The sequence below is a fragment of the Colletotrichum aenigma genome, assembly GCF_013390185.1.
Source record: "Colletotrichum aenigma strain Cg56 chromosome Unknown KSG_Cg56_contig05, whole genome shotgun sequence".
NCBI classification, from domain to species: domain Eukaryota; kingdom Fungi; phylum Ascomycota; class Sordariomycetes; order Glomerellales; family Glomerellaceae; genus Colletotrichum; species Colletotrichum aenigma.
In genome coordinates this window covers 2,126,500-2,153,902 of record NW_023500911.1, presented here as the reverse complement: position 1 = coordinate 2,153,902, position 27,403 = coordinate 2,126,500, and the positions used below count along the sequence as shown (strand labels likewise).

At 54.5% G+C, this 27,403-nt stretch overlaps 7 protein-coding genes across 7 annotated transcripts; 3 read left to right on the top strand and 4 right to left on the bottom strand.

Moving 5' to 3' along the window:
- Positions 1 to 794: 794 nt before the first annotated feature.
- CGCA056_v008258 (Kelch repeat-containing protein) lies at positions 795 to 3,477 on the bottom strand (the record flags this gene model as incomplete). Its single annotated transcript, XM_037323506.1, has 5 exons — positions 795 to 1,396; positions 1,447 to 2,452; positions 2,575 to 3,173; positions 3,224 to 3,313; positions 3,360 to 3,477. 5 exons carry the CDS (start codon positions 3,475 to 3,477, stop codon positions 795 to 797), a joined length of 2,415 nt encoding a protein of 804 aa, XP_037177527.1.
- Positions 3,478 to 8,576: 5,099 nt separating this feature from the next.
- CGCA056_v008257 (Agglutinin-like protein) lies at positions 8,577 to 12,587 on the top strand (the record flags this gene model as incomplete). The annotated part of the gene is made up of 3 exons (XM_037323505.1): positions 8,577 to 9,004; positions 9,062 to 9,178; positions 9,371 to 12,587. 3 exons carry the CDS (start codon positions 8,577 to 8,579, stop codon positions 12,585 to 12,587), a joined length of 3,762 nt encoding a protein of 1,253 aa, XP_037177532.1.
- A 936-nt stretch (positions 12,588 to 13,523) lies between these two features.
- Positions 13,524 to 14,907, top strand: CGCA056_v008256 (uncharacterized protein; the record flags this gene model as incomplete). Its single annotated transcript, XM_037323504.1, has 3 exons — positions 13,524 to 14,358; positions 14,427 to 14,515; positions 14,575 to 14,907. The coding sequence occupies 3 exons, from the start codon at positions 13,524 to 13,526 to the stop codon at positions 14,905 to 14,907; spliced, it is 1,257 nt and encodes a 418-aa protein (XP_037178631.1).
- A 1,890-nt stretch (positions 14,908 to 16,797) lies between these two features.
- On the bottom strand, positions 16,798 to 17,274 carry CGCA056_v008255 (uncharacterized protein; the record flags this gene model as incomplete). Its single annotated transcript, XM_037323503.1, has 1 exon — positions 16,798 to 17,274. One exon carries the CDS (start codon positions 17,272 to 17,274, stop codon positions 16,798 to 16,800), a length of 477 nt encoding a protein of 158 aa, XP_037177534.1.
- A 1,059-nt stretch (positions 17,275 to 18,333) lies between these two features.
- On the bottom strand, positions 18,334 to 24,147 carry rad9-1 (Protein rad9; the record flags this gene model as incomplete). The annotated part of the gene is made up of 3 exons (XM_037323502.1): positions 18,334 to 23,692; positions 23,752 to 23,941; positions 23,997 to 24,147. The coding sequence occupies 3 exons, from the start codon at positions 24,145 to 24,147 to the stop codon at positions 18,334 to 18,336; spliced, it is 5,700 nt and encodes a 1,899-aa protein (XP_037177533.1).
- A 980-nt stretch (positions 24,148 to 25,127) lies between these two features.
- RPA12 (DNA-directed RNA polymerase I subunit RPA12) lies at positions 25,128 to 25,599 on the top strand (the record flags this gene model as incomplete). Its single annotated transcript, XM_037323501.1, has 2 exons — positions 25,128 to 25,242; positions 25,328 to 25,599. The coding sequence occupies 2 exons, from the start codon at positions 25,128 to 25,130 to the stop codon at positions 25,597 to 25,599; spliced, it is 387 nt and encodes a 128-aa protein (XP_037177530.1).
- Positions 25,600 to 25,770: 171 nt separating this feature from the next.
- LIA1 (Deoxyhypusine hydroxylase) lies at positions 25,771 to 26,939 on the bottom strand (the record flags this gene model as incomplete). Its single annotated transcript, XM_037323500.1, has 2 exons — positions 25,771 to 26,281; positions 26,398 to 26,939. The coding sequence occupies 2 exons, from the start codon at positions 26,937 to 26,939 to the stop codon at positions 25,771 to 25,773; spliced, it is 1,053 nt and encodes a 350-aa protein (XP_037177529.1).
- Between the last annotated feature and the right edge of the window lie 464 nt (positions 26,940 to 27,403).

The following is a 27,403-nucleotide window of genomic DNA, read 5'->3' as shown; positions in this document are numbered from 1 at the left end:
TAGGCGCAGTGGCGCTACGAACACTCGCTCGGATGACTTTCTCGAAATACAGGCCTCAGAACCAGAGGGCTTAGACGCGCGACAAGAGCCCATCGAGTGGGTCAGATTGGTACACATCACCGCATGCTGGGATGCTCCATCGTCTCGAACAACGGTGCATCTGTTCGTCGGATTCAACTTCCTGCTAATGGTCTACGCCTTCAACGACTATGTCGTATTCCGGGCGTTTATCAAGATGATGACATGGTTCTTTGTGTATCAACCAATCTAGGCGGCCCTCGTTCTTCTGTTGGGCATGGAGCTGGAGCAGACGGAGCTCTGGGCGCAAAGCCACGCACTTCGACGCGCAACTGTTGTCGCTCTTATAGTTGCGTGTTTGTTGGGCACCATCGGAATCTTCTTGCCGTTTTGGGAGGCGCCCTTCACGCACCTTTACGTCTGCCCCTGGGAAGTAGTGCCGGTGTGCCTTGACTATTTGATGGTAGGGGTTGCGGTGCTGCAGTTTGGCGTCTATTTGCTTATTTACATGGAGAGAAGCTCGTCGAGAGCATTGTGCTCGGGAGGTTAAGAGAGGAAAAGAGAACCAATTCTACTTCAACACTAGGGACTAAGGTCGGGATTGTACGACAACCCAGCTTCAAGTACTTACCTCACGAGAGAGAACCTATTCGACACATGCAGCGATGAGACTGGAACGTTAATAACCCAAAAAGATTGGAATTAGGAAATAAATTACGGAATATCTAAACATCATATCTAATTTGCAAATTGCCACCAGAATATCCTCGGATTCTTTACTTCTTAGACCCAAGATCATCCTCACTCTCATGGAACATACTCCTCCTTAGCGTGCCCGTTCCAGCGGGGCTGACTGGCAATATCCTCGCCGAGATGTAATCCTCGCCATCGGAAGCCCCTGTTGGCGGACTAAGAGGGCTCGGGTGTCCCGGTGTCGGTGTCTCAGGAATACCAGGTGTAGGCGTCTCCGGTACCGTCGCGGGGACTCCACGAGCACCCTGCTGCGCGCCGGAAACCTCTTGCTCGCCGCCAGATGATGCCGAGCTGACCGTCGCCTGGCTGATGTGCCTCAGGTGCCGGGTCTCGTTGTCGCTGAGACCCGAGACATCGGAGTCGTGGCGACCGGCTGGGGTGGAGTGGGTGACAGGCGGGGAAGGCGGACTAGGTTCGGGAGACTGGGCCCGGGTCTGGAAACCCAGAACTCCTGAAGACCGCGAGAGGGAGGACGCGTTCTCGTTGCTGGATACGGAGGCGTAGTAGGATGACTGGTGTGTTGTGCCGGGGTTGGAGCCGTTGCCCGTGCCGAAGTGGGTGTGTTTGTTGATGATTTCGACTGGGGTGAGGCCTACGCCATGAAGCTCTGCGCGTGGGGAGGTATCTGAGGCTAGTTAGCAGTCTGTTATTCCGACGTCGATGAAAGTGTCTTACCAGGAAGTTCGGCAATGTGGTCATCGGCCATCTCGTGGGCCACAACCGGCGCCGGAGAAGCTGCAGGGGCAGGAGGCGGTGTGCGGACCTCTGCCATATCCAGAGTAGACGGGGTCTCTTCGGTCGTAACAGTCGGAGCCTTGACCGGCTCACTGGGCTGGCCTCTAATCCAGGAGATGATGCGTGATCCGTTGTCGTCGGTGGCGGTCGCAGTCCCATTGCCCTGCCTGAGGACCTTGCGACGGCGCCAAAGGCAGAAGCCGACCAAGATGCCAGTGATAAAGACTAGACCTAAGACAACTCCTAGAACGGGTGCGACCCATTTCGGAGTGCCGCCACCGCCGCCGCTGTTGTTACCATTGCCTGGGTCGTCAACGATCGGACGGTCGGTTTCTTTCGCCTCGGTGTAGGGATACCATGTGTTGATCTTTGTGGTGTACTCGGCGGCGAAGACAGCTGAGAGACTCGGATCAGCCCAGCCTGACGGTACCGGGGTCGTGGCTGTTGCCGAGCCCTGCGCATTACCGCCGATCTTGCTCTGGACGTCTGTAGGAACAGTGTAGTTGGACCACTTGCTGGGACTGTAACTATCCTGCCACTTTCCGCTCGAGACGTTGAAGACATGGAAGAAGTTTTGGAGGCAGGGTCTGTTACCAGCACCTGATGTTTGTGGGTATCCCCCGATGACCAACATCTGGTCCGGGTAGGGCATCACGCATTGGTGGCCGGCGCGGGCGTGGAGCTCGTTGCCATCATCAAGCTTGATCCACTGAAACGACGGCATGGACAGAACCCACACGGCGTCGCTGAAGCCCTCACTGAGGCTAATGCCAGGGTAGCCGCCATAGTAGTACAAGTTGAAGCTGGAGCGATCGGCTGCCGTGGCGAGGACGGCGCATCCTCGGGTGACAGCGCCAGGTCCGCCTGTAGTCTCTTGTTGATACCACTTGTCCGCAGCAATGTCGTAAATATCAATCTTTTGTGTGAATTCGGGACTTTCTTCCGCCTGTATCGGCTGTCAGCATAAATGTTAAATCCTGAAAGCGACGTAGAACTTGCGCTGCGGTCTGGGTTCGTAGATTTTGCGAGGCCGCCGCTCGCAAATTCGGGATACGTGACCCCTCCTACAACGACCAGAATACCTTGCTTTCCAACGGGAACCCAAACTGCTGATGGATTTGCCCTTGGCTTGAAATCTTCCAAAGTTTTATTGGAGAACGTCTCGGATAGCTGTGTTGACATGTCGAGGGTGATGAGAGAGCTTGACGTCGTGTTGGCGACGTTGGACTTGTTGCTGGTGGTCCGGTAGATTTCACCCCAGACAGGTGAACGCATGCCGCCGATGTACCACGCCTTGTTTTCGGATGGAGCGCTGACTCCTGCTCCGTAGGTCACCAACGGCGAGACGCCGTCGGGAAAGGTCTGCTGGTCGCTGCCGTTCCTGAACAGCGGCTTCTCTGGGCCATAGTCGTAGAGACGCCATAGAACAACCTTGGAATCGTCTGGCGCCTCTGAAGCATCTGTTCTTCTCTGAAGATTACCCCCATACAGGTAGAACTCTGCATCGTTATGGAGAAGAGCCCCATCAATCCTGTTAGGGGAGTAACTACCGACGGGGCCGGATCCACCGGGCGCCTTTGATGTAGTTTGAATCAGTTTAGTGAGGTTAGTGTCTAGATCGAATGGGTTGCTGAAGTTGAACGAAAGCATAAGCCCGAACGGGTTGTCTGCGCAGGTCAGTCGGTATCAATCCTGATGGAAACGCAACGAGACTCACTCAATGAAGAAACCTGATTTTCATTTGGCAGCTGCTGCGTCCAGGCCAAGTCTCCGCCATCAATCCAGAGCGTGTCGCGAATAACGGCAGCTTGGTGTCGTCAGTATCTGCATCAAAAGACACAGGTGCTCCGTACCTCTAGGTGCTTCCCAGTAGCACATGCTTGCACTCAGTTGTCCGGGCTCCCATCCTTCATACTGACCAGCCGTGAGGCCGATCAAGGCCGCGAACAATACGGAGCGCGTAAAAGCCATCATTTCCACAGCGTTGAGCCTGAGTTGTTCGACTTTTGAGGCGTAATGCAAGAATTCACGCAGGCCGTCGCTGTCTCAGTGCATGGCGGCTGCTCGGGGTGCTTATTTGGGGTGGGATAGCACCGCACTACTAACAGCGAGCGGCAAGGGGCCTTGCGAGAAAGAAGCAGAGCGAGGGAGGTCAGCGTAAGCAGAGCAGCGGATGATGGCTCGAGTGCGGTTAGGAGTTCCCAGGTAAAGAAAGATGGGTCAGGCTTTGCAGAGAGGCTCTTGCGGCTGACTGGGCCGGCTTGTGCCTGTGATTGGGAGAAAACTTTAGAAAAGTTACTTCGGTTATTGGTAATCTGATTCTCAAAGAGAACTGGCCGGGAGATGAAAACGGAGGGCTCGAGAACACGTTCGAGATCGACTGAACCCCGCAGTGTCGCCTTCACCAGATGCCCGAGAGAACGGATCGGTACGGTGGCGACGGGAAACGACGAGAGGGACCAACGAGCCGGCAGAGACAATGATAAGATTATTGCCACAAAGAAAGTCAGTCCGACTGCCCAACTCAGAGTGTGTGTGTAAGGCTGGACCCACTGGGTGAAGCACGACTGGAGGAGGCAACCGAGAAGATGGAGGGTAGTAGAGGATGCGATGTGCTTATGCAAGTCTCCGGGCCCTAGACAAGGCAGGTGGTCGGGCTCGGCGGACTCTCGGATGGGGCCATTCACGAGGACAAGAAGCTCGTACCGACTTTCTTGAGTGTGGAAGTAGCTCTCGTGATGATTGGTGGGTTATGAGGGATGAGGGTCGGCATGCCAGAGCAGAACGACTGGTTCTGGTGCCGATCGCAGAAACATGGCGACTTCAGCCTCACCATGCTGTGGGCTAATCAGTGAACTCCATGGCCATTAAGCTTGATCCTAAGGAAGGAAAGTGCAATTCGCCTTGGAATAGGTATCCTGTGTCTGGCTAGAAGTCTCTCTCACCAGGCGAGAAGTGTCTTGCTTGCCGATCGCTCCCACTGCTTGCGCTGTGTAATTGCCTCGTGTAGACTTCGAGTAGAGCAAAGAATTGCGCAGCACCAACATAGAAGTAACAACAGGTGTGGCACAGGCAGGCAGTGCTCAGTGTGCGGAAATACGGCAGCGATACCGCATCCCCGACAGGGACGACCGTAAGCACAAACACAGCTGGCTTCTGTCAACACTTGTTTGGACGAACCAGCCACACCAACTTAAGGAATCAAGAGCAAAGAGTTGGTTGCCGTGGCAGACAAACATGCTACCCGGTCGGCTAAATGGGGTGAAAGTTTCCTCGGAAGTTTGCCGCATGAGAAGAATTGGAATTTCCTCCATGATGTGTGGTTGCTTGCCTGGCTGTAGTTTTGACTTCTCTAGCACATCATCTGGTCAGCACCAGTGCTCGTCTTTACTCCTCGCGGCAAGTTGTCCGAGACTTGAGGCGACCCAGACTTGCGCGACAGGCGAGACAGCGCACCAACGGCAGTGGCATGGTTCGGGGTCATGAGCCTGAAGGAAGCAAAAGTCTTCTTTGCCGGCGGGACGCAGATGGCTGCTGCCTGTGCCTCTCATGAGCTTCTTGGGCGCAGCGGACCCGGCATCAGCATGCATACATGGTGGTGTGGTGGCAGTGGTCGAAACAAGGGAAAGGTATCTGCAAGTCAGTCAATAGACGAGCCGCCAAGCAGAGCTGCAAGGCCTGGATGGGACCAGCACAGTTGGAGCAGTGGATTGCGACCAGGATCGGGACCAGGGAGCTCGGGCGAGCTCCAGCATCGAGTCTCCAGCCTTCTAGGTCAGGAACAGGCAGAGCCAGAAGCTCACTAAAATAAAGTGTGGTAGGATGACGGCGTCAGCCCTGTAGGATGGGTCGAGTAAGACGTATCCTGGACAATACTAAGAGTCGGTGAACCGTAAGACGACCACCAGACTCTGGCGGCGATGCCGCAATATGAATCGTGTTGATGAGCATAGCAGCCAGCCTGCCACAGGCGGGCAGTCATGCCACAGACCGAGCGAAACTTGGAAAAGACCCGATGGCTTTCTCATCTAGATGGGGTCATCGGGTGCGGAGGTGGCGGCCAGCCTCGAAGTCGGTCCTCGCCGAGGAAGCGAAACATTGATTGATGGTGGATGGAGAGACGAAGGCGGGAAGAAGGGACGGGAGAATAGAGTGCGAGAAACGGCGGCCGGGAAGCTAGGCTCTTCCCAGTCTAGCTTGATGAGGTAATCGTCGTTTGCACCAATGGGAAGTCCGGGTTGGAAGACGAGCAGGCACGGACGGAAGCGACCCACTTTCACCCATTACCCCTCTTTCCGTCCCCAGTATTAGATCAGCGAACAGGGCCAAAAGAAGAAAGCCCGCTCTGAGCGGTCCTTCTCATAGGGCAGGAGCGAAAATCCCATGCTGAGATGCTAAGCTTGATTCGGATTAGCTCACATCTATTGTGAGTGTGTTTTTGTCCCCTGTTCCTGGCCATCTCATCCTTCTCTGCTGACTTCTTCTCCTTCACGCATTTTCTCACCTGGCCGCCCTTCCCTCAGCCTGACCATCCCAACCACCCTCGTTGCAATTGAATCCAATTTACGACAAGGATCTCACGAAGAAACTTCCATGTACGGCTATGTCATGGCTCTGTTCAATGGGTCGAGCAATCAGCACTTGCAGAATGGCCACGAATCCGGCTATGCATCATGCCATGTTCAATATTGAGACCTTACTTTGGCCTCATTGCATATGACGGAGACCGAGTTATGCTTACACTGTCACCAGCCTTGCCTCCAAGAGGTCCAAAGCAGTGGTCGAGATCGAGTCATGATTCACGGCTACGTCCAAGACAGCAAGACGGCACAACATCGCCAGGCGCATGGCCAACTTGCCCCGGATTCTCCTCGCTGCTTGCACCGCATCGCCGATGATTGCATCAATACGACCCCATCACACGAAATCTCCCTGAGACACAATTCTGTCACCAAATCTTCTCTCAAATCGCCTCGCAGTGCGCACAAGTGGCACCTCTGGGCTCATGCTGTGCTACTTGGATTGCCTCACAGCCCCTCTTCCCGCTGCAATCGACCGGATACTAGCATCTTGGATGACTCGATGGCAGCCTGTTTCCTTTGTGCCCGGTAATTGATCTTCCGCAAGGGACAGTCGGACGCTGCCGTCGAGCCATGCCAGTCGCACAACTGCTCGGGTTCGTGTCTCTTGTTAATTCGATTTTTGCCACGTTCTGGCACCTTGACCAACAAGTTTTCCAGCGTGCCTGGCAATCTGGAAGCAATATCGTCTGCGTCCCTGGGTCGATGATCTTCAATCTTGTTTCCCACGCCGGACCTCAACCGTCGCAGGCGCTTCGCATCCCGCATGTCTACCACCCTGCTGCTTTCCCGACACGTCTAGGCCCCAGAATTCTTGTCGGTCCAACACCTCTTCATTGAAGAGTTACTTGTTACGTTACTTATCATATCCACCTCGTTCTGCCCGTTCCGACCTAGACCGATCCAACAGCACAGGCATACATGTGCAGTTAACCCTGGCTTGCAGCGTGATGGACGAGTCTTGCGCGAGTGGGACCAGGGCAGACCAGTCATGTCCGTGGCCCACGCCAAAAGTCCCCTGGGCGTGCAGGAAGCTCTTCGGTCTTGGCCCTTGTCAATGCCACCCGCCCCCAACCCAGGCACGACGACAACGACAACGGCCGGCCGATGCCGCCCCACGCCGCCCGACCTCATCCATGTGGCCAGGCTTCAGGGCGGGAACCAGAGCGAGTCGCGAGTCGTCTTGCTCACCACCCACCACGCCGTGATCTCTGCTGCCTCACTCTAAACGATTTGATGATTCATTTTCTCGTTTTTCTCTTCTTCGTTTTCGCCTCTTTCACTGCGGACCTCTACTTGGTCCCAATTTGCTACAGTTCCAGCCCAACCCTGGCGATCACCCACAACCCGCGTTGGTTCCTCGTGCCGCATATCGCAGCTAGGTAGATTCTCTTGGGTGGGAGTTTGGAGCAGCTATGATGCCAGCCTGATACTCTGCAAGTAACTTCGCACTTCGCTGTCGACATCTCAAGCCTTCAACACTGCCGTATCGAGGCGCTGCTCCTCCGGGACGCGTACCCAAGTGTTCATGTCGTCGCCATCACATTTTATTGATCTTGGCGACCACACCTCCGGAGCCGTTCCTGTGTGCCGTTGTCACAGAGACCCATCCATCTTCGAGTCGGGCGCTGCTTGCCTTTCAAGGCAGTAGCTTGCCATCTCTAGCCAACACCCCTGCCGTCATCTTCGCAAGCCCCGGGCCAGGGTCCTGGTGGATTCCCACACGGCCACGCCCCTCCTCCGATACCCACTTCCACCGGCTTTGTCGCCTCTTGTGCCCCATTGCTCTTGTCCCGATCTTGCATTCGCCAATGATCTTCGAGTGAAGCATCATGGTAGAAGTTCACGCCTCCATTTACCCCGACTGCCGTCCGAGGCACGCCCCCATCAGGGTGGTGGCACGTCAATACACGAGGAGTCTAGAGCTTAGCTCCCATGCTGCTGGATTCCTTCGTCATATCATTTCCCTGCCCTCGGCCTCTCGCTGGCTGGCTTAATTAGCTAACGCCCTCCCCATTTACTCGAGCGAGAGACAGAGAGGGAGAGAGAGGTTTGCTATATGCCCAGCTCATAGGCCACCCATCTTTGTCAACACCATCTCGGACGGAGGTCCCGCCCAGCGGACACCACGCAGCTAGCTTACGGGGTACGGACTGCTCTCTCTGGCTAAAGCTAGCGGGGAATCTTTTCCTGTTATTGTACGGAGCCCTCTTCCTTCTGAGCTCAGGTAAGGCTGCCTCGCCAACTCAGCTCTCAGCCTCCCTTCCCCTCGCTGCATCCCATCGTACATACATATGAGCCCCCAGGTACCATTCCCAGCTCGCCTGAGTTTGTCCTGCCCCCAACTCCACCTGGCACCCTCTGAGCGCGCCTTCCAGCTTCAAAGGCCGCCCTCCCACACTCGTTAGTCGATCGTCGCATCGCATACTACCATTGACTGTGGGCGCCTTTGGGAACTAGCCTCTCGTTCACCTCAGCTACTCGGCCATCATGTTGTTGAGATCACTCTTGGTCCTCGGGACCTTGGCCGCCAGTGCCGCCGCGCAGGACGGCATACACGCCATACAAAACGACTCGTCTCCGGCAGAATATGCGGCAAGCTCTGCTGAATACACTCCTTCACCCACGCCGGAGTCCGTTGTCGAGGTGGTGTCCTCAAGGCCAGCAAAGACTGAATCGGTCGCTGAGCCTGCGCCGTCGTACGCTGCCCAGCCAGAGCCAACACCCACTGATTCGAAGAAGACTGAGGACTACAACACCAACACCGATGATTGTGAGCATTGGGGCTCCAAGTGCCCTTGGGGGAAAACTGTGACTGTCACGGAGAAAGTGAAAGAGACGCAGACAGCTACGGAGACCGTTTGGAAGACGATCGAGACCACTGTCACCACGGAGAAGCCTACCACTCTTACAACCACGTGAGTCCATCTGCCTCTACCAGAGAACATATGGCGACGTTTCTGACAAACATACAGAACCACATGCACCGAGACAGTCTTCACCACCCAGTCCTACACCACAACTGACTATGAGACGACAACCGTAGTGAAGACCAGCGTCACCTCGTATCCTGTTACGACGACAGTTGCCATGTAAGTGAAAACCTCATCTTCTACGCTTATTCGTCTACGGGTCGGGTCATTAGTCGCTAGTGGGAAGACGACCGAATCCCATCATCCACTGTCTTAGCTCCCAACCTTCTATGAGCTGGCATCGGATGAATAATGTGCAGATTACAGGATCAAGACTCTATACTAGTGGATCTTAGTACTAATTGATCTCAGCTGCAAACCTGTACCTGAGCCGACCACTTCAGAACCAGCCGGGTACCCCACGTACGGCAGAAAGCGGACTAACCACGAGATCTGCGAGACCAAGACGGTGGTAACCTCGACAACAAAAACAGAGTACATCACCGAATATACGACTGTTCCGGTGCCAACCACCGTTGAAGTTACCCAAAAGTATCCCACGACTATTGTCCAAACGGAAGTCGAAACCCAAAAGTACACGGAGACCAAGGACCGCACCCAAGTTGTCACACAGACTCAGGAGGTGACCGCTACCAAGGTTTACACTTCGGTTTCAACCTTCACCACCAAACACATCGTGACAACTGAGATTCCGGTGACTGTGGTGTCGAGCGTCACTCAGTACATCACAACCACTTTCACGACGACGGAGGTCTTGACCAGCAACTACTACTTCACCAAGACTCAGACTCAAAAGGTCACGGACTACGAGACTATCACCAAGGATAAAACCAAGGAAGTAACTGACTACCAGACTGTAACCAAGGACAAGACCAAAGAAGTGACCAACACGGCCACTATCACGAAGCCTATCACTCGCACAGCTACAGTGACGTCTGTTACGACTTTCACAACACCGACAACCATCATCTCAACGTATGTCTACACTACAAGCGTTCCTTACACCATCACGCTGGACCACACTACGACGACGACAGCTTGGAGTGTGTCTACTTGGATTAGCAAGACGACTTACACGAAGCCAATCACCATCACGGCGTCTTACACCGAAATCCAGACCCAGACTGCCACTGCCACTGCCACTGCCACTGTGACAGACCGACAGACTGAGCGATACACCGATTCAACCACCATCTACGTGTCGAAGACTTTCTACAACACCATCACAGTCTCAACCAGCTACCCTGTCACTGTTCCTGTTACTGTCACGAATGACCGCACTATCCGGGAGACTTCTTACACTACTGTCGTGGAAACTTACGTTACCACCATCATCTCTAAGGTTCCAGTCGTTTCGTACATCACACGAACCAACACCCGCACGGCAACAGCAACGGTCACCTCTCCGCCAGACACAATCACTTTGCCGCCGGTCACTGTGACAACCACGATCTCGGGCTCCCTCACGACAATCACTTTGCCGGCATCAACCATCATCGTGCCCACGACCGCAACAGTCACAGGCCCTGGCGAAACTGTTACGCTTCCTGCTTCGACCATCACCATACCCCCAGTTACGGTGACAACGTCCATCTCCGGCTCTCTCACCACGATCACCTTGCCGGCGTCAACCGTGACGGTTCCCACGTCAATCTTCGCTACTGCAACGGTCACTGGACCTGGTGCCACCATAACCTCCCCCCCTGAGACAATCACTCTGCCTGGCTCAACAATCATCTCAGCCATTGCGGGCGAGCTGACTACAATCACCCTTCCGGGCACTACCTTGACTCTCACTACAACGGACCTCGAGACTATCACTATCCCGCCTGAGACAACCACTCTCCCTGGTACGACCGTAATTACCACTCTGACCGAGACTGCCCCAGCCTCCACTGTCACGATTACCGAGGATGGAACGACCTTCACCAGCGTGATTCCTGGCCCGACGTCGGTGGTGACTTCGACTGTGACTGTGCCTCCAGTCACCCTCACTCTTCCTCCCACGACGACGACGGTGACCTACACGGACATCCAGGCGTGTCCTGTTCCGACTGAAGCGCCCGGCCGTTTGGCTGCATTCAACCCCAAGTCAGATCGTACCTGGGGCTGTGCACCTGGTTATGTCTGCAATCCCCCCAAGCCAGGTGGCTGCGACCTTTGGGCAGACTCTCCCGTCGATGAGTATGTCTGTGAGCCCCAGTACTGTGTGGAGGCACCGGAGTTCAAGAGGTCCGACTTGGACTGGAAGAACAATGAGACTGGTTACATCCCTCCAAATGAAGGCTACTTCAACCTCAACCCGGAGGCTTTCGGTCTCTCGTATGATGTCTTTGAGTTTGAAGTCATTACGACGACCTACAAGAAACATGGAAAGTACAAGACGACCACCATCACGACGGGCAACTGGGCCTCGCAAACTTCGCTGACGCATTTCCCCCCGGCTTCAACAACCGCCACCGCTACTGTCGCACCTGTTCCTACAAGCACTGCGAAGAGCGACTATGAGTATCACCATAAGCCAGGAAAGACGCACGAGCGTCGTGCTATTCTCCGCAAGCGCGATGACACGATTGTACCTTCGGTCTGTTTCTCCCCTTGCAACGATGCCTACACTGAAGCGCAGAGTGTTGGAAAGTCGTCCGCCCTTTGTGAATCTACCTCTGCATTCCAGGACGGTTATGGTGTTTGCCAGCAGTGCATTGAGGCAAATGCTCCCGATGTCAAGTTGACCAATCAGCAATACCTCGCACCCAAGTTCCAGCAGTACCTTGACTACTGTACCGGCTCGTCCCCCACATCAGCAACTACCACTGCTGGAGAGCCGATTGTGACAAATTCGCCAACCGTCACCACCGAAACTCAGATAAGTCAGGCAACTAGCCTCTCGCCCGTGCCTATCACCGAGAGTTCCACAACCACATCTGCCCAGAGCACTACGGCTCCCTCGTCCACTCCTACGCCTACGTCCTCGCCAACCAGCGGTCCTTCTTCGGTACCTGGGACTACTGCCTCCGCCACCAGCACTTCCGTCTCAACGGCATCCTCTAGTACCCCTGAGAGCTCGTCCGCACCTGCGACTCCCTCCACGTCCGAGTCTTCGTCGTCGGCCGCATCCACCGCGCCATCGGCCACGCTTTCAACCGCAACGACCGGGACAGCTTCGGCATCTGAGAGCGTATCGTCTGCAGAGTCTACCGCAGAGTCCACCGAGGCAAGCGCAGCCTCCACTGCAACTGCCAGCGCAACTGCTTCCGGGAGTGCGTCGGCAACTAGCTCGACTTCAGCTTCCACGGCCTCTTCTGTGTCATCTGCCGCAGAGTCTACTGGATCCGCGACAACCGGAGCTGGTTCCAGCCCGTCAGCATCAAGCCCCTCGGAGTCGAGTACTGCTGCTCCTTCCGAAACCAGTGGAGCTGCATCATCTGCCCCTAGTGCCTCATCTACCGTCACCGAGCCGAGCTCCACTTCAGCCGGCCCGCCTGCGGTCACGGCTGCCGCCGCAAAGCCCGTAACCTCTACCTTCTTCGCCATCTTGGCGTCGGTCGTGGCTCTCCTACTTATCTAATCTTTCCACCCACTCCTTCTGATCACATACTTTGATTCAACTTCTTTAAGAATTCATACATTCAGGTGGGAAAAGTTATTTTGCTTCATCATTCACGACACTCCCTCTCGGCCCCCGAGCCGATCATCATTATGGCGTTTTCACGAGAAAAACAACGGCGAGATATGATACAACGACAAATTTCACGACACTCCTTAAAAGAATAATGAATAATTAAGCATGTTTTATGGGCGGGTAAACACATTGAAGGGTTTCTTGCATATTTAATGGACGGTTTGAATGGCTATGATACCCCCCGGACACTCCTTACGACGCACATGGCCCACAAGTCCGGCAAGACTTTCGGGAAGTTTTTGGAACATATACTAAGGCATACGATTTCTTCCTGGGATGGAAATACTGAGTTTAAGATTGCAAATGTTAGAAAATCCTGGTTTCTTGGGATGGGGGTGGTAATGGGAAACATTGGTACTGGTTGGGGCAAGGTGGCCTCTGTGCCTGGTGGTTGTATGTGAGAGCAAGATATCCATTGCATTAATGATTTTTTGATTCCCCAATTCTGTCGCAAAGCTTGTTGATGTTTCGATGCTTGACTTTTGACTCATTCCTATCGTGATATCTGTCCTCTATTCCGGGCTTCCATGTGGATTTGGGATGCCTGGCCCCGCGCCCGTGCTGCGGCACGCCAATGATCGAGCGATGAGATGACTCCAACTAATCCTTCGCCCGAGCTTATAGGACCTACCGCAAAATTGAACACGTTTTCTTCGTTGAACAGTGTCTATTCGACGTTTTTTGGGCTGAAGCCACAATTCGACTGGACACGTCCGACGACGCAAATATGCTTAAATACACTTCCACGTTTCGTCAAGATGGCATTCAACTCACCCGGTCTCAATAACATCGGCAACCTCCTTTAACTGCCAAGATATCACAATGAAAACCAAATCAACCCTCTTCCTCATCCTATCCTGCGCCCTCCTCTTCCAAGGCCTCGCAGCAGCATGGCAAACACCCCTCCTCCCCTGGCGCAAAGCCGACACCACGCCCAAAGCAAAGATCCCGCAGTTCATCCTCGACACCCGACACCCGTGGCTCACCACACACGCCGACGAGCTCTCCAAACTCGAAGACCCGAAATCCGTCTTCTGCACCCCTCTCAAACACGTCATAGCCTCGAGCAACCACGACCCAGAATGCGGCCATGATTGGCAGCTCAACGGGCTCGATATACCCAGCGACCTCTTCCACCGGCTTGAGATCGACAACAACCGCGTCGGGATCGATCGCTACGGCTGGGCCTACGCGCGCAGCCGCCTTCTTGAGATGAAGGGATGCTCGAGGGCGTTGGAGGAGGTGCGGGAGCTGAAGGTGGACATCTTTGCGCACCGCGGAGAGCCGGTGCTACCGCCTGATGAGTTGCCGGGGCTGTTTGCGGAGGTTATGAGCGGGATGGAGGGGTTGAGGAGGCTAGACTGGACGATTCGGGGGTGGGATGAGAACGCGGCTTTTCGGGAGGAGTTTTACAGGCAGGGGGTGGAGATGAGGTCTGTCGAGGAGTTGAAGGCGAATATGTACGCCTCGTGGATCCGGGAATCGACGCCGAGGTTGAGGATGTTGGAGGTTGAGAGGGATGACTGGTATGATTCGAAACCGGACGACTGGAGAGAGTTTCCGCTTGTGTGGTTGGAGAGCTTGGGTAGGATGCAGGAGCTGAAGAGTCTGAACCTGGGAGGTATTTGGTGGGATAAACAGGTTGAGATGACAGAACGTGAGTTGCCTGGGAGCCCGCAGCGAGGTTGAGATTCAAGTTCGCAAATGACACTGACAAATCTTCAGTCATTCCGAAAGTCCTGCCAAATCTCGAGAAGCTCTGGGTTGGTCACTTGACCCATGGGCATATTGCTCCCCCAGGGGAGGCACTTCAGGTAAGCACACAATCTCCCCCTTAATCATCCCACCATAGGGCTAACGCTTTTCCAAACAGAACATGACAAGAACCTTCGCATCCCTTTCCAAACTCAAGAAACTTCATCTTCCGCATTCGGCCGACTTGTACCTTGACTTCGACGGGGGCCCGTGGTGTGGCAACGCGTACGACGGAGAAGACGGTCAACGGCTCTGGCGCCAGGTTCGGTTGGATGACATTGAGGCGACGGAGCGTGCGGGTGTTATCGTACAGCAGGAGATGCCGAGACTGAAAGGATTGAACGTGGGTGACTTCTATGGGAACTTCACCGTCGACGCCGAGGGAGGGCGGGCGATTGATTGGCCTTGGACTGGGAGGCTGGAAGACTGGCTTCGGGAGACAGACTTTTGATCACCGAAATTTGAATTTCCTGAAGAGGACGGGCTCTAGCTTAAGATGTTTGCCACTAGAAATCGCGTGATATGCGCATAATCTATCGTCTTTTGCGTCCTCATCCTCGTCCTTGTCCTCTTCCTTGTCCTCTTCCTTGTCCTCGTCCTTTTCACCAGCCAAGTACTCTGGCAACTTCCGCCAGTCCCGTCTTCAGTCGCAAGGGGATGAAGAATTCGAAATCTCCGTCTCGACTATCAACTGCGCCGTCTGATTGCTCCCCTGATAGGTGGAAATGATGCGGGACCAAGTTGTTGTCGAAAGCACCCAACAAGTCGGATTTCCACTGCTGACCCCAGAATTGATGATCATGCCCACTTGAAGGATTGCTTGGCGCCCAGCCCGCTGATGAGCCTATCGGACTTTCGCGAAAGGCACTACATCGGAACATGGCCAAAAGATGGTCCGACTTATGCAGAACATCGAGCATCCATAGATCTATCCGCTCCATTGTAGTTGTCCACTTCTTCAGTCTGACGAAGATGGCAGAAACTTTGAGCGTATGGTCCAGAGAGTACCAGTTCCAAGTACTCCGCGGGTACATGCTCCCCAAAGCCTCCTCTTGATGTCTCTTACACAAGCCGTGCGTGCTCGCTTCGTTTGAACACTGGTGGCAAGTCTGAGAGTATCTTTTCAGTTCCAGGCCTGGCCTCACGGGCCAAAAGAAATGGTGAAGCGAGGATCTCAACGCAGCCTTGGTCTCGGGGCTGCGCATTGCGTGGAGTTGGCTTGGAGATGACGCTTTCAGCAGGCAATTGGGCACTGTGGCCCACCGTCTGGGCAAGGGGCGATTGCATTGGATTATTAACTCTTGCTCGAGATTGGCGGCTTCGTACAAGATGCTCGGCAGCCTCTGTGAGGAGACATGAGGCGAGAAAACGTCTTTAGCCAGTGCTTCCATGGCTCGATTTATGCCCTTTGTCCCAGCCACAGGTCTTGAAGTATGGTCCTTTTCTGACCCAGAGCGGTTATCGTCTAGATATGGTGTTTCGGACAGTAGTGTTCTCAGTTGGGAATTGAGCAAGACGTGTGTCGTTGGAATGTCTGCGTTCTCTGGCTTTCCAGCCAAAAGCGCATGTCGACTATCGACCGAGGTGGGTACATTCGCAGCAAAAAGCGACAGGTCGAAGCTTTCGCAATCGAGGGCTCCCCTTGAGGCAGAATGCTCAATATCTAAGTGGTCTTTCAGCTCTTCGACGGTTGTATACAGCACGCTTTGATCACATCCAGAAAAGTTGTGGCGGTCCATGAGGTGCCGCGCCCAGGACAGAAAGTCGTTCTTGTGGAAAGGCTTGTCGCAGAATAGACAACGGACCGAGAAGTTTTTATGTACACGGGCAAAAGCTTGGTCGATTCCTATTATTGCTCCACATGACCAGTGACCCTGGGGCGATGCGCGCGGGAATCCGAAGTGTGGTATAGCGTCATTGTGCTCCCTTTCGACATAGGAGAAGCGTCGCTTTCTCTTCCCGCCTCCTAGCGGTGATGAAAACTGGTTTTCACTGTGCTCAGAACCGCTGACGCTCCGTCGTAATGGCGATGATCCGACGAGCCGCTGAAGAGAGCTGGCGACACTGGCGATACTCGAGAGATTGTCGCTCATTCGAGATATGTGATTCAACGTCTCTTCTTGGATCATGATGGCCTGGTTCCTTTGGTCTTCCGATGATGCGGATATGTGATCCATCAATTCATGATGTCTGGCGTTTGAGTCGGCAATCACGTTCTTGGTAAAATGCTGAGTTGCGGCATTGAACTTCAAGTTGGACTCGGTAAGACTCTGGACATCGATTTGAACCCGGTCTAACTTCTCCAGACCAAGATGAGAAATTGACCTGTCGTTCATAAGCCCTAGATCCTCACGTCAAGCATAAACAAGAACACCCACATGTTCAGAGCGCCAATGCTCAGACTGATCTGGGCCCTGTGGGACACAAGCTTTGACTCCAGGGCTCGAACGGCGCGAACGCGGCGATTCTGCAAGACCTCGCTTACTTTCTGACGTTTCGAAGAAGGCCCCGAAGGTGGCTTGTGATTATCTACCCAGTCGTCGAGATCCTGGCCGCATCGCTCGAGCTGAGTGTGAAGGGTGACAACATGCGAAGCCCATGGTGTGCCATCGCTGATGCTATTGCTGTCTTTCACGCTCTGTAGAATCGACCTCAACCCTGTAATCGTCGAGATCATAAGTTCCGTCTCTCTTGTCGCATTCTCTGTCCGAATATCGGACTCTCTCTGGTCCTGGATGTACTCGTTCAACTTAAGTAGCCCATTGAGAAGTTGGCCCGCGAAGGAAAGCAACCCGACAATGCCAGCAGCCGCCTCCATGGTGCTTATCGACTTGTTGAAGCATGTGGTGATTAAAGATTCAATGCCTTCAGAAGATGTATCCCGCTTGTAGGGTACCAAGGCGTGCGCCTCTTTGAGGCAGTGTCGGGAAGAGGTCGGCGTGAAGGCTATCGAGTCGTTTCGTCTCGCAGCAGCGACCCCCGCACATCTCTCTCCAACCAAGCCAATTGAGTCCAGCTACCACACCGCGAGGAAGTGTACCTATTTGCCCTGCATTAGTTACCGCAGCTGTTCAACGCCATTGGTCATTATGCACTCAGTGTGGGACCACGGCGGCCTCCCAATGTTGGTTCGGAAGATGAGTGCAAAATGCAGTTTGACTGGACTTCTTCTTTGAAGAAGTCTTATTTGAAGAAGTCTTATTTGAAGAAGGGACGAGGCTGACGGACACAAGAGCAAGAAGCGCCGGCATAAAAATCCTGCTCTCGTCATTATCGTCGTACGGAGCGGGATCAGTTAAGTTCGGAGCAACTTAAGGCTTCAGCCAAGCTTTTTGTATAGTCACGGCGTGTCTTCGAAGGACGCATTTCAAGTATTTCAAATAACTCGCATTTCTCCTCGCAAAGTATCTTTGCAAAGGCCAGTAAGGAGTAGGTATCATTCCAGAAGCAAAAACCCCCATATGCGCAGAGGGCGAGACAAGATGTTTTATCCCATAATCTCAAAAGCCTCCCACGCTGATTCCTCATTCGCCCCCTCATAACATGAAAAACGCCTCGCCTTGATTTTTTGATCGATTGCCCATGTCCTGCACACTCAAATCTCTCTTCCTTCGTCTTTCTCGAGTCTATTCCTTGAGATGACACAAGACCAAATTAGCAAAAAAGAAGACATGCCTCGACCACTTCCAAAGTCTTTTCCCTTCTTAATGCAGACTCCTTGGACTGATTATGCCATGTATGTTGTTTCGTGTGTGCAAAGATGTCGATGATGTACATGTACACGGAGGGTGCTTCCCTCCTTGGTTTGTTCTATAATTGCAGTAGTTTTGGCCGCGATTGAAAAACACCGTCGAAAGCGACTGCTGTGTCACGACTTTTACGCGAAATCCATGTCGTCGAAGTCAGCCTCGGCATCTTCCTCAGCTTCAACCGGATTCTTGCGGGGACGTCCACGTCCACGTGGGCGTGAAGTAGAGCGCTGGCGCTTCTTGGGTCGTCCAACCGCGTTGCCAGCCTTGCGCTTCCGGCCTCTGCCGTCAGCAGCGGGCCCGTCGTCTTCGGCGTCACTAGCGCTGCCGTCGCCCTCGCCATCAAGCTCATCCTCATCTGCAACCTTAAACTCCTTGTCGACGTTCATTAGCTCGACAAAGGCCTTGCACTTTTCAATGGCCAGTGTCTGCTCTTGAGACGCCAAAGCGGTTGTGTGCGCCGTGACCTCCTCCCAGAACTTGTCACCAGTGACAGCTTGCACCTTAGTTGGTGCTTTGCTTAGGTCCTTTGCAGTAGGCTTGGCTTTCGTCTCGCGCTTGAGGCCGTAGAGACGTCGGAGGTAGGTTCTCGCTTCCCAGAGACACAGCATAAGAACAGATCCAGACGTCAGCTGCCGCAAACGCTTCGAAGTTATCGTTGGCTGAGGTCGCTGAACGGGCTGTCCATCAGCTTGGGGCGCAGCTGGCTGGTCCAAGTCCATGCGCATGTTGAAAACTTCTGACTCAATGACGTGAGCCATGCTAGAGCCAGTCGATGAGAAGAACTTCTCCATGGTAGTAACGGTTACCAAGACTTCACCGACCGTAACATAGTCGAAGAAAGCCAGGTTCTCAATGATGAATCGCGCAAACTCGACGTGGGGCGGCAGCGGCTTGGATACGTCCAACTTCGAGGGGTCGAAATCCACTTGGCCAACAAGCTTCTCCAGGAACTTCTGACGGTTCTTGGACTTGCTCACCTTGAGCACTTCCATCAAAAGATGAAGCTTTGACTGAAAGGGGTTCTCGGTGGCGCCACGGGTATCGTGGACAATATCCCGCTGATACTCGTACGCGGACTGGATCGCTTTGGCATATTCTCGCTCAATAACCGTCTCGTGCTTCTCGTGGAGAGCTCGATGCTCCATAAAGGCGACCTCGGAAATTCTTTGGACAGATGAGGTTTCTAGGGTGATGAGGGTGACACCCGTCTCTTTGGGATGCACAAGACCCTGTCGATTAATGCTGCCCAGCACCTCCACAGCCAGGAAGGCGTGCTCGTCTTGGGATGCGAGGGCGATGCGAGTAATCTCCTTTAAGAAACGCTGAGTTGTCGCGCTAGCCACGTCGTCGAAGCTAGTTCCGCCCATGACTGTCAGCTCACGCTTTTTGTCCCCTTCCGGACCGGCAGCGGCAGCTGCACTAGCAGCTTCAGATCGCCTCTCTTCAGTCAGGAGGAACTCCTTGAAAGAACGAAGAACCGCGCTCTCCAGTGCTGGAAGCCTGGCTTCGAACACTTGCTGGAACTTGGTGTACACGTTTGGCGAGACATAGTTCCGCGGGTGCGCCTGGCAAATGAGACCAATGGCATCCAGAGCGTGCTTCCTTGCCTCCATGGGTTGTGCAGCGTCCGCCCAAGGTGAAAGGTTGTCGACCATAAGTTTCGCGACCGAAGTGCCAGAGTATTTGGGAAAGATCTTCTTGAAGACAGCGATCTCGGAGTCTAGGTCGCAATGTTTGCCGACCATTCCCACGATGATCGAGTATCTGGCAAACTTCTGGAGCTTTGTGGCGTCCATCGCCGTGTTGCGCATGCTAGCGACACCACGAAGACTGGAGGCACCCAAGTGAGCCAGCTTGTCACGGTTGTCCAGGAGTTCTGCGATGATCCACAAACAGGCGATGACATCGTCAAGCAAGGCTTTGCCCAGTCTGCCCACGGAGTTCTGAAGCTGCTCTCGTAGTTCGCGGAGGAAGTCGGCATACTTGGCGGACAATTGCGGCAACACTTGGCGATAAATGACAGTCACAGCCTTGAAGACGGTGAGATCATCGGTGCCGCTAAAACTGGCGAGATGAGGTTTGAGGAGTCGGATTTCCTCAAAAGTGAATAGCTTCGCATCGGCCTTGGCAAAAATCTGAAGTACTTGCAGCGCGTCTCTTCCTGAAGGGATCGTGGGGTCCTCCGAGTCAAGATTATCGATGAGTTCAAACATCTTCTCAACCAACTTCATGCTGACACTGAAAGGTCCTGAGCTGGCTTTGTTCTGGCCACCGAGGATAGACTGAAGTACCTTGTCCAGGACGGCGCCCACGTTACCAGATTTGACAGTCTGGATCATGAGAGCGACATGGTCTGTGAGTGATGTCTTGTACGCCGCTGTATCGTCGACCTGATAGAATGGAGCGAACCAGACTTCTTCAATCATCTGGCGAGCTAGTTCTCGTACTCCCTCATCCGGGTCTTGTACACGGTGGAGCAAGCCGTTGGCGATGGCACTACGAATTTCTCTGCTTTGGTTGCGGAGGTAGATGTCCTTTGCCAGCTTCATGGCTCTCTTGCGCACACCAATACCGGAGTCGATGAATCTCTCAATTATTCTCTCCGCCATCTTATCCTCCAATCTGGGGCGCAGTGCAATACACTTACCCATGAGGCCAATGGCAGAATCGCGCACCTGTGGGGATGAATCGCTTGAGCAGTTGATGATGAGCTGAACGACCACAGAGTCTCCGTCGAGGATAGCTGGGTCGGTTTCCAGAAGCTGATTGATACTCTTGAGACTCTTGCTTCGGACAGTGGCTTGGTCACTGGCCATGGCTTTCAGGAGCACGTTGAGCATAGCCTGGAAATGTTCGCAAAAAGGCGAACGGAGCAGAATGATGGCGTACGAGAGCTTGGCGTGGTTGTTGCTAACATCTTTGAAAGTGTACTCATTGGACAGCCATCGGCGGTCCTCGATCATCATGCGCAGGCGGAAAGCGAGGCGGCCAAATTCTTGCTCGAGGGAATCGTAAGTCTCTTGCATCGCGTCGTATCCGGAAAAGATTCTGTAAGCCCAGTCTGCAATCATGAATGAGATGGCTCCTTGCAAATGAGGATCGTCGCCTCGTCGCTGTTGAAGATGCTCTAGAGTGGCTCGGTAGGGTCCTGACCAGGAGATGTCATGCTCGATACGAGACTTCTGCTCCAAAGCCGATGTCGCCAGTTCCGACAGATATCGAGACAGCTCATTCGAGTCGGTGCCGTCGGTTGAGTTGGCTGTCCGGCGAACATGCGATCGTAGCTTGGAAATGGCAGCGCTCATCACGCCGAGCAACTCGAGAGCCATATTCTTGGCGGGTGCCGCGGTCCTTTCTCCATCCCATAACTTCATCATGTAAAATGTTAGCTGACGCAAGATGAGCTCCGCAGAAGGCCAGTCCGGCGAGTCGAGACATTCCGTAAAGTCCTCGACGAACAGATCTAGCAGGTTGCGGTAAGGGGTATCGCCTGACTTGGTCGACTTCAAAGCGCGGTTGACCATAAAGTTGACGACGTAATTAGCGTTGTGAGTGGCGCCCTCAGTCAATGGAAGCGTCACGGCCTTGAGTTCCTCGAGGGCAAGCTCGTGTTGGGAGGCGCCTGACTCTTCGGACTTGACGGTAGCTACCACATTCGGTTTTCCAGCAAGAGGCATCTCCTCATCCTCGTCATCTTCGTCCATCATCGCCCGGCTGCGCGTGCCCTTTTCCTCCACCTTGCCAGAACTTGCTTGTACAAGACGCATGATGAGAGCTGATACAGGTTGAATACTGCTGCCATTCGACAGGCGAAACTGGCGAGCGCTCTGCTTTCCGACAGGCAGTTTCTCCAGTGAGGTCAGAATGTCGTCGAAAATGCCACGGCGCTGATCGGGTTTGGCGAGGAAGATCTGGCAAAGCATTTCCATCGCCACGAGGCGAATGCCATCGAACTTTTGTACTCCAACGACGGAATCCTTCTCCAAGTAGGCGTTGTCGACGAAAAGGAGGCTTGAGGCGGCGAACTCCAAGGTGCCGAGAGCCGTGTCGGAAAGCTCAATACATGTGACGAGTTTGGCGAGTAGGGCAAACAGCTTCTGGCAGTTTGTCAAAACAGGCCCGATCGTCTTCTTGTATGGTTGCAACAGCTTGAAAAGGGCAGATGTCGAGCCAGAACCGCGCATCTCAACTACAGGAGTGACAATGCCTTCGACGACACTCTTGAAAACATCGATCGACTTCTGAATAATTTCTTCGGAGTAGATCTGCTTCTCTTCCCTGCCGCCACACATGATGCGCAGACACGTGCGAGCAGTCTTGAGCCCCATCTCAATGTCTGGCAGCTGGTTCAAAAAGCCCGAGACTTCAGACTCGCCCCAGGACTCGTCAACCTTGAAGTCGAGATTCAGTACATGCGACAGCCCTGGTTCGCTCAGTTTTTGGGTCATTTGGAGGTCGTCGATGGATGCGTCTTTGTAGCTTCCGAGGTCGATGAGCTTCTGAATCGAGGTCTGAAGCTTTTGCTGGGTCGAAGCCGTGAGGATGGGGACGCTGTCGCTGTTCAAGGTCGCAATCTGCTCATAACCAGGCTCGCTTCCGAGAACACTTCTAATGGCCTCGAAAACAGTCTTGGTCAGACGCTCAAAATCTTGCAGGGCGGCTTCGGCTCGTTGTCGTTGGTTCAAATTGGTGTTGATCTCGTCTTGCCGGTTTTGGTAGGCGCCGTCTTGTTTGCGCATGGATAAGCCAGTCGGCTCATCTGGTGAGTCCGGAACAGCCATCTCAAGGTACTCGTCCTTGTTAAAACCGGGCGCATGGGGAAGCTCGATTGTGAATGCGCCGCCTCCAGGGGTTCGTGACGCACCGGGCGGTGTGGGTTGTTTTGGTGCCAACGCAGGAGCTAGTTGAGGGGGCGCAGGTTGAATGGCGATAGGTTGGGAAGGAGTGGGTTGCGCGGGTTGCTCTGGTTGGGCAGGAAGTTGCGCAGGTGCGGGCTGAGGAGTTTGCTGGGCCGACTCGAGCTTCACAGGTTTTTGAGGTTGTGTGGGTGTGGGTGTTCGCTGCGCGGAAGGAGCCTGGGCTGGAGTCGCGACTTCCTTCTCTTTTGACGACTTGCGAACGGGTTGTGGTGGTGCCGAATGCTCAGGAACTTCTACGTAGGCGCTCGGATCGAATTTCTTAGAAGGGATCGCGACCTCAAATTTGAAATTGTTCCTTTGATGCGGGTCTGGGTGCATCGATGAAAGTCTCGGATATGATGCAGAGCTCTTTGGTGTCGACGGAGGCTGCTGCGACGGTTGAGCAGGCGTCGCCTGTCCGTTCGGAGGTGCAAGCCCAGCGGCCCCTGGAGGCGGTTTGATGAAAGTCGGAGCTCTGTCGAACATCATCTTGGCCACGGGAGACAAGCCCGCACTCAAGCTCTGATAGCCACCCGTTGGGCTCGCATTCGAGTTAAGGTTCGGCTTCGGTACGGACTTGAACTTGCTGTACGGACCATTGTGGTTAATACAAAGCGTCTCTCTCTGATACTGCAAGCCACTCACTAGTAAGTCCGTTGGTTCGGCTTCAGGTCGTGGAGCACATGATCAACGGCATATTTCAGGTGTTTCAACCCGTGATTCTGGTTCGGTCCGGTCGCCTCTTTGTTGAGGTTGTCGAACTCCTGGCTATTGAAGAGATGTGATACACTCGCTGCAAGCGAGCCGGAACCAATGGTTGGATCCGGGATGAGATCTAATTTGCGTGAGCACAGAAAACCAGCAGCCCCTAGCATCAAACCCAAACATACCAGAGGTAAACGGGATGACAGAGGTTTGTGGCGAGAATGGCAACGCCTCCGGGAGGGTGAAAGGTCGCGCCATCGGGCGCTGCTCCGTCTGAGGCTGCATGTAGCCGCCATTGGGAGGGCCATTAGGCATGACCCCTTGGCTGTTCACCATTTTGACGAGTGTCCTCGGACGTCGATCCTCTCATACAGACATGTTCTCTCGGAATGGTCAAAGAAATCGAAGTCGGTGGGACGTCAAGGTCGGATTGCGAGTCGCGCGCTCGAGGGTGGTCGCATCTACGTGAAGGGAAAGGTCTTTCGTTTACGAAGGCGGAAGGAATAGTCTATTAAAAGGTGTTCGTCAGAAGATAGGCAGTTGCATCGTGATTTTCGTCGATTAATGGCAGGTTCCGCGGGACAGATGTCGAGTCGCGATCACGTCGACGTCAAGGTCGTGATTGGGATGGGAAAGTGGGAAGGTTGCGACAGCCTTGCGTGGAAAGACCCTTGTCGATTGGGTGGTCTGTGCACAAGCTTTGCCCAGCCAGTGGCCAGTTGTTCCGTTCCTGCCTGTTTCCCCTGGGGCGCGGGCGCGGGTGTACACCTCCCAGGGGGGTCTACAGACTTCCTAGGGGGCTGTGGCCGTGCAAGCGCCACACACTTATGCAAGGAAATGCAAGTTACACAGCAAAATTCAAAAAAGCCTATACGTACCCTCAGGGCCCCTAAGGTAGGGCCCCTAAAGCAGGGCTACGTAGAGCATATGCTAAGCATATGCTAGGCCTCGTACTGTGTGGGCCTTTTATGTATGCATAATAGAGGGCCGAAGTTCCCCCGCGCCCCCCTCAGAAGTCTGTAGACCCCTGGGCGAGCAGCACTCCGGTTGTGGCCTTGCCTTGTCTTGTCTTGTGTCGGTTAATCCGGCACCAGCTGGCAGGCTCCAGGTTCTGCCTGTCTTGTCTCTCCCCAACCGATAAAAGAGCCGATAAGAGTGGAAAGAAAGCCGATAACGATAAGACGATCCGAAAATCTTCCAGCAGAAATATTTTGTCGGTCTTTCCGCGCGATACTTCCGATCCATTCGATTTTAGAGATTGAAGAGCAGCACTACGTCAACCAGCACAACCGCCACAACGAACAATCACCGTCACCATGTCTGCCATTGGAACCCTCGTCTTCTGTGTCGACTGCGGCAACCTGCTACCTGCGTCCATGGGCTCTGAGAAGAACAAGCTCATCTGCGATTGCTGCGGCGCCGAGAACAAGGGTACGTCGATCGCTGGCGCATTCGACCTGATCTGCCAATTGCTGGCTCAGTTCTGCGACTGAGAGCTGACACTTCACTTTGACAGACACCGGATCCAAGACCATCATCACCCAGACGAAGCCTTCCGATTTTCCCTCCCAGCTCCGCCAAAAGCTCCAATCGAACGTCCAGGCCCTCGACAAGAACATCAGCACCGAGGCCACGATCAAGGAGACATGCCCCAAGTGTGGAAGAGAGGAGGTCCGCTTCTCTGCGGTCCAGCTGCGTAGTGCAGACGAAGGCAGTACTATCTTCTTCAACTGCGACTGTGGCTTCAGGTACGCCCTTCTTACAAACAACTTTTGGAAACCCGAGTGAGGGAGACGAACTGACGATTTCCAGGTGGTCTCATAACAACTGAAATACACTAAACTTTTTGCCCGTCGCTTTTAAGTACCTTATCCCGACTAATGATCTATATCCCACCCCGCGACACCCAAAAGAACTACCTATATATCATATCTCCGGCTTCCCTTTTTGTGCTCTTCCTCAAGCAGCCACCTTGGCGCCCTCCGGAATCAACGCATACTCCGTCTGCCCGCTCGACTCGAACTCGGCCATGTCCAGCGCGACAATGACACTCTCCCGCACGACCTTCTCCTTGTCGTGCAGGAACTTGAGCAGCGTCGCCTCGACGCCCTCCTCGTCGCCCAGGCTGCCCAGCGCCTCGGCCGCCTCGTGGCGCACCATGCTCGCCTCCTCCGTGTTGCTCAGCGCCTCCGTCAGCGCCGGGATCGACGCCGGGTGCGACAGCTGGCCGAAGACGAAGGCGATCTCGTGGCGGAACAGCGCGGAGGAGTCGGCGAAGCCCTTGGCCAGGGCCAGCACGGCGGGGACGGCGGTGGGGAGGTCGGGGGGCGAGGCGAGGTCGCGCAGGGCGAACATGGCGCGGTAGCGCAGGAAGAGCGGCAGCGAGGCGTCCATCAGGGTCTTTTCGAGCTCCGGAACGGTGCGCTGCGACATCTCCATGGGCGGCGCGGGGTCTACGGATGTGAAGTCGCTGTTTTGCGCGGGTCACGGCGTTAGCGAACATAGAGCATAGACAAAACATGATACCCTTTCTTTCCAAAACAAAAGACTCTCGTCTGTGGTGCCAGTGTAGTGTGTGTTCCATACCTCTTTTGAAGCTTCTCCAGCTTCCTCTGCTCAGAGTTCTGCCACTCAATAAGATCGATAGCGATCTCGCACGTCTCAACAATACACACGTCCTCGCCCTCGCGGTCCCTGAACTCCTTCAGGATCTCAAGCTGCCCCGCGTCGCCCAGCGCGCCGAGCGCCTCGGCGGCCTCGTGGCGGCACATGGGGTCCTCCTTCAGGTCGCGCAGGACGGCGCGCAGCGGCTCGACCGCATACAGGTTGCCGGTCTGGCCGAGGCAGTAGGCGAGCTCGTGCTTGAGCAGGGCCGAGGGGGATGCGAAGCCGGCAGCGATGGCGTCGATGGCGGCCTCGGCGTCGGCGCTCTTGTCCTTGCAGGCGACGTGCTTGAGGGAGAAGAGGGCGCGGAAGCGGATGGGCAGGGGACTCGCCTCGGAGGTGAGGGTCTTGCGCAGCTCGGCGACGGTCTGCGAGGTGGTCTTTTCGCTGGAGGCGGCGTTGGCGGCGGCGAGGGCCTCGAGGGTCTCGCGGGACTCGGGCATGTCTACGGCGGAGGGCGACATTTTTGCTGTTGGTCTAATGGGAGTATCTGTGACTTGGGAAAACGAAAAAGAGTCAGAGGAAAAGAGAGACGAAATATCAAAGCTGGAAAGTAAGGCGAAGGAGGAGGAGGGTAAAGGCGTGGGCCGATTTTGTTAGCAGAAAAGGGCTTTCTTACGTACGAGGGGGGAAAAGAGTTACCTCCGAGGTGCGGTAGTGGTGGTGCGGCGGCGCGGCTCCCGTCAGTTAGTCACTGTTCGGATCTGATAAAGATTGTAGAAATTTTGCGAGGGGCAGCGGCGGGGTGATTTGGCGCCCGATAAGATCTTCCAAGGTTGCCCCTCACTTCAGCGCTGCTCGTGGAACGCTGAAGGGCCCTGTAACGGTTCCACCCTCAGGCTGCAGCCCCGACGACAGCGGGCCACACTGCCCACCACCGTCGCATTTTCTGCAAGAAATCAAGCGCGGCACTGATGGAGCTGATCCG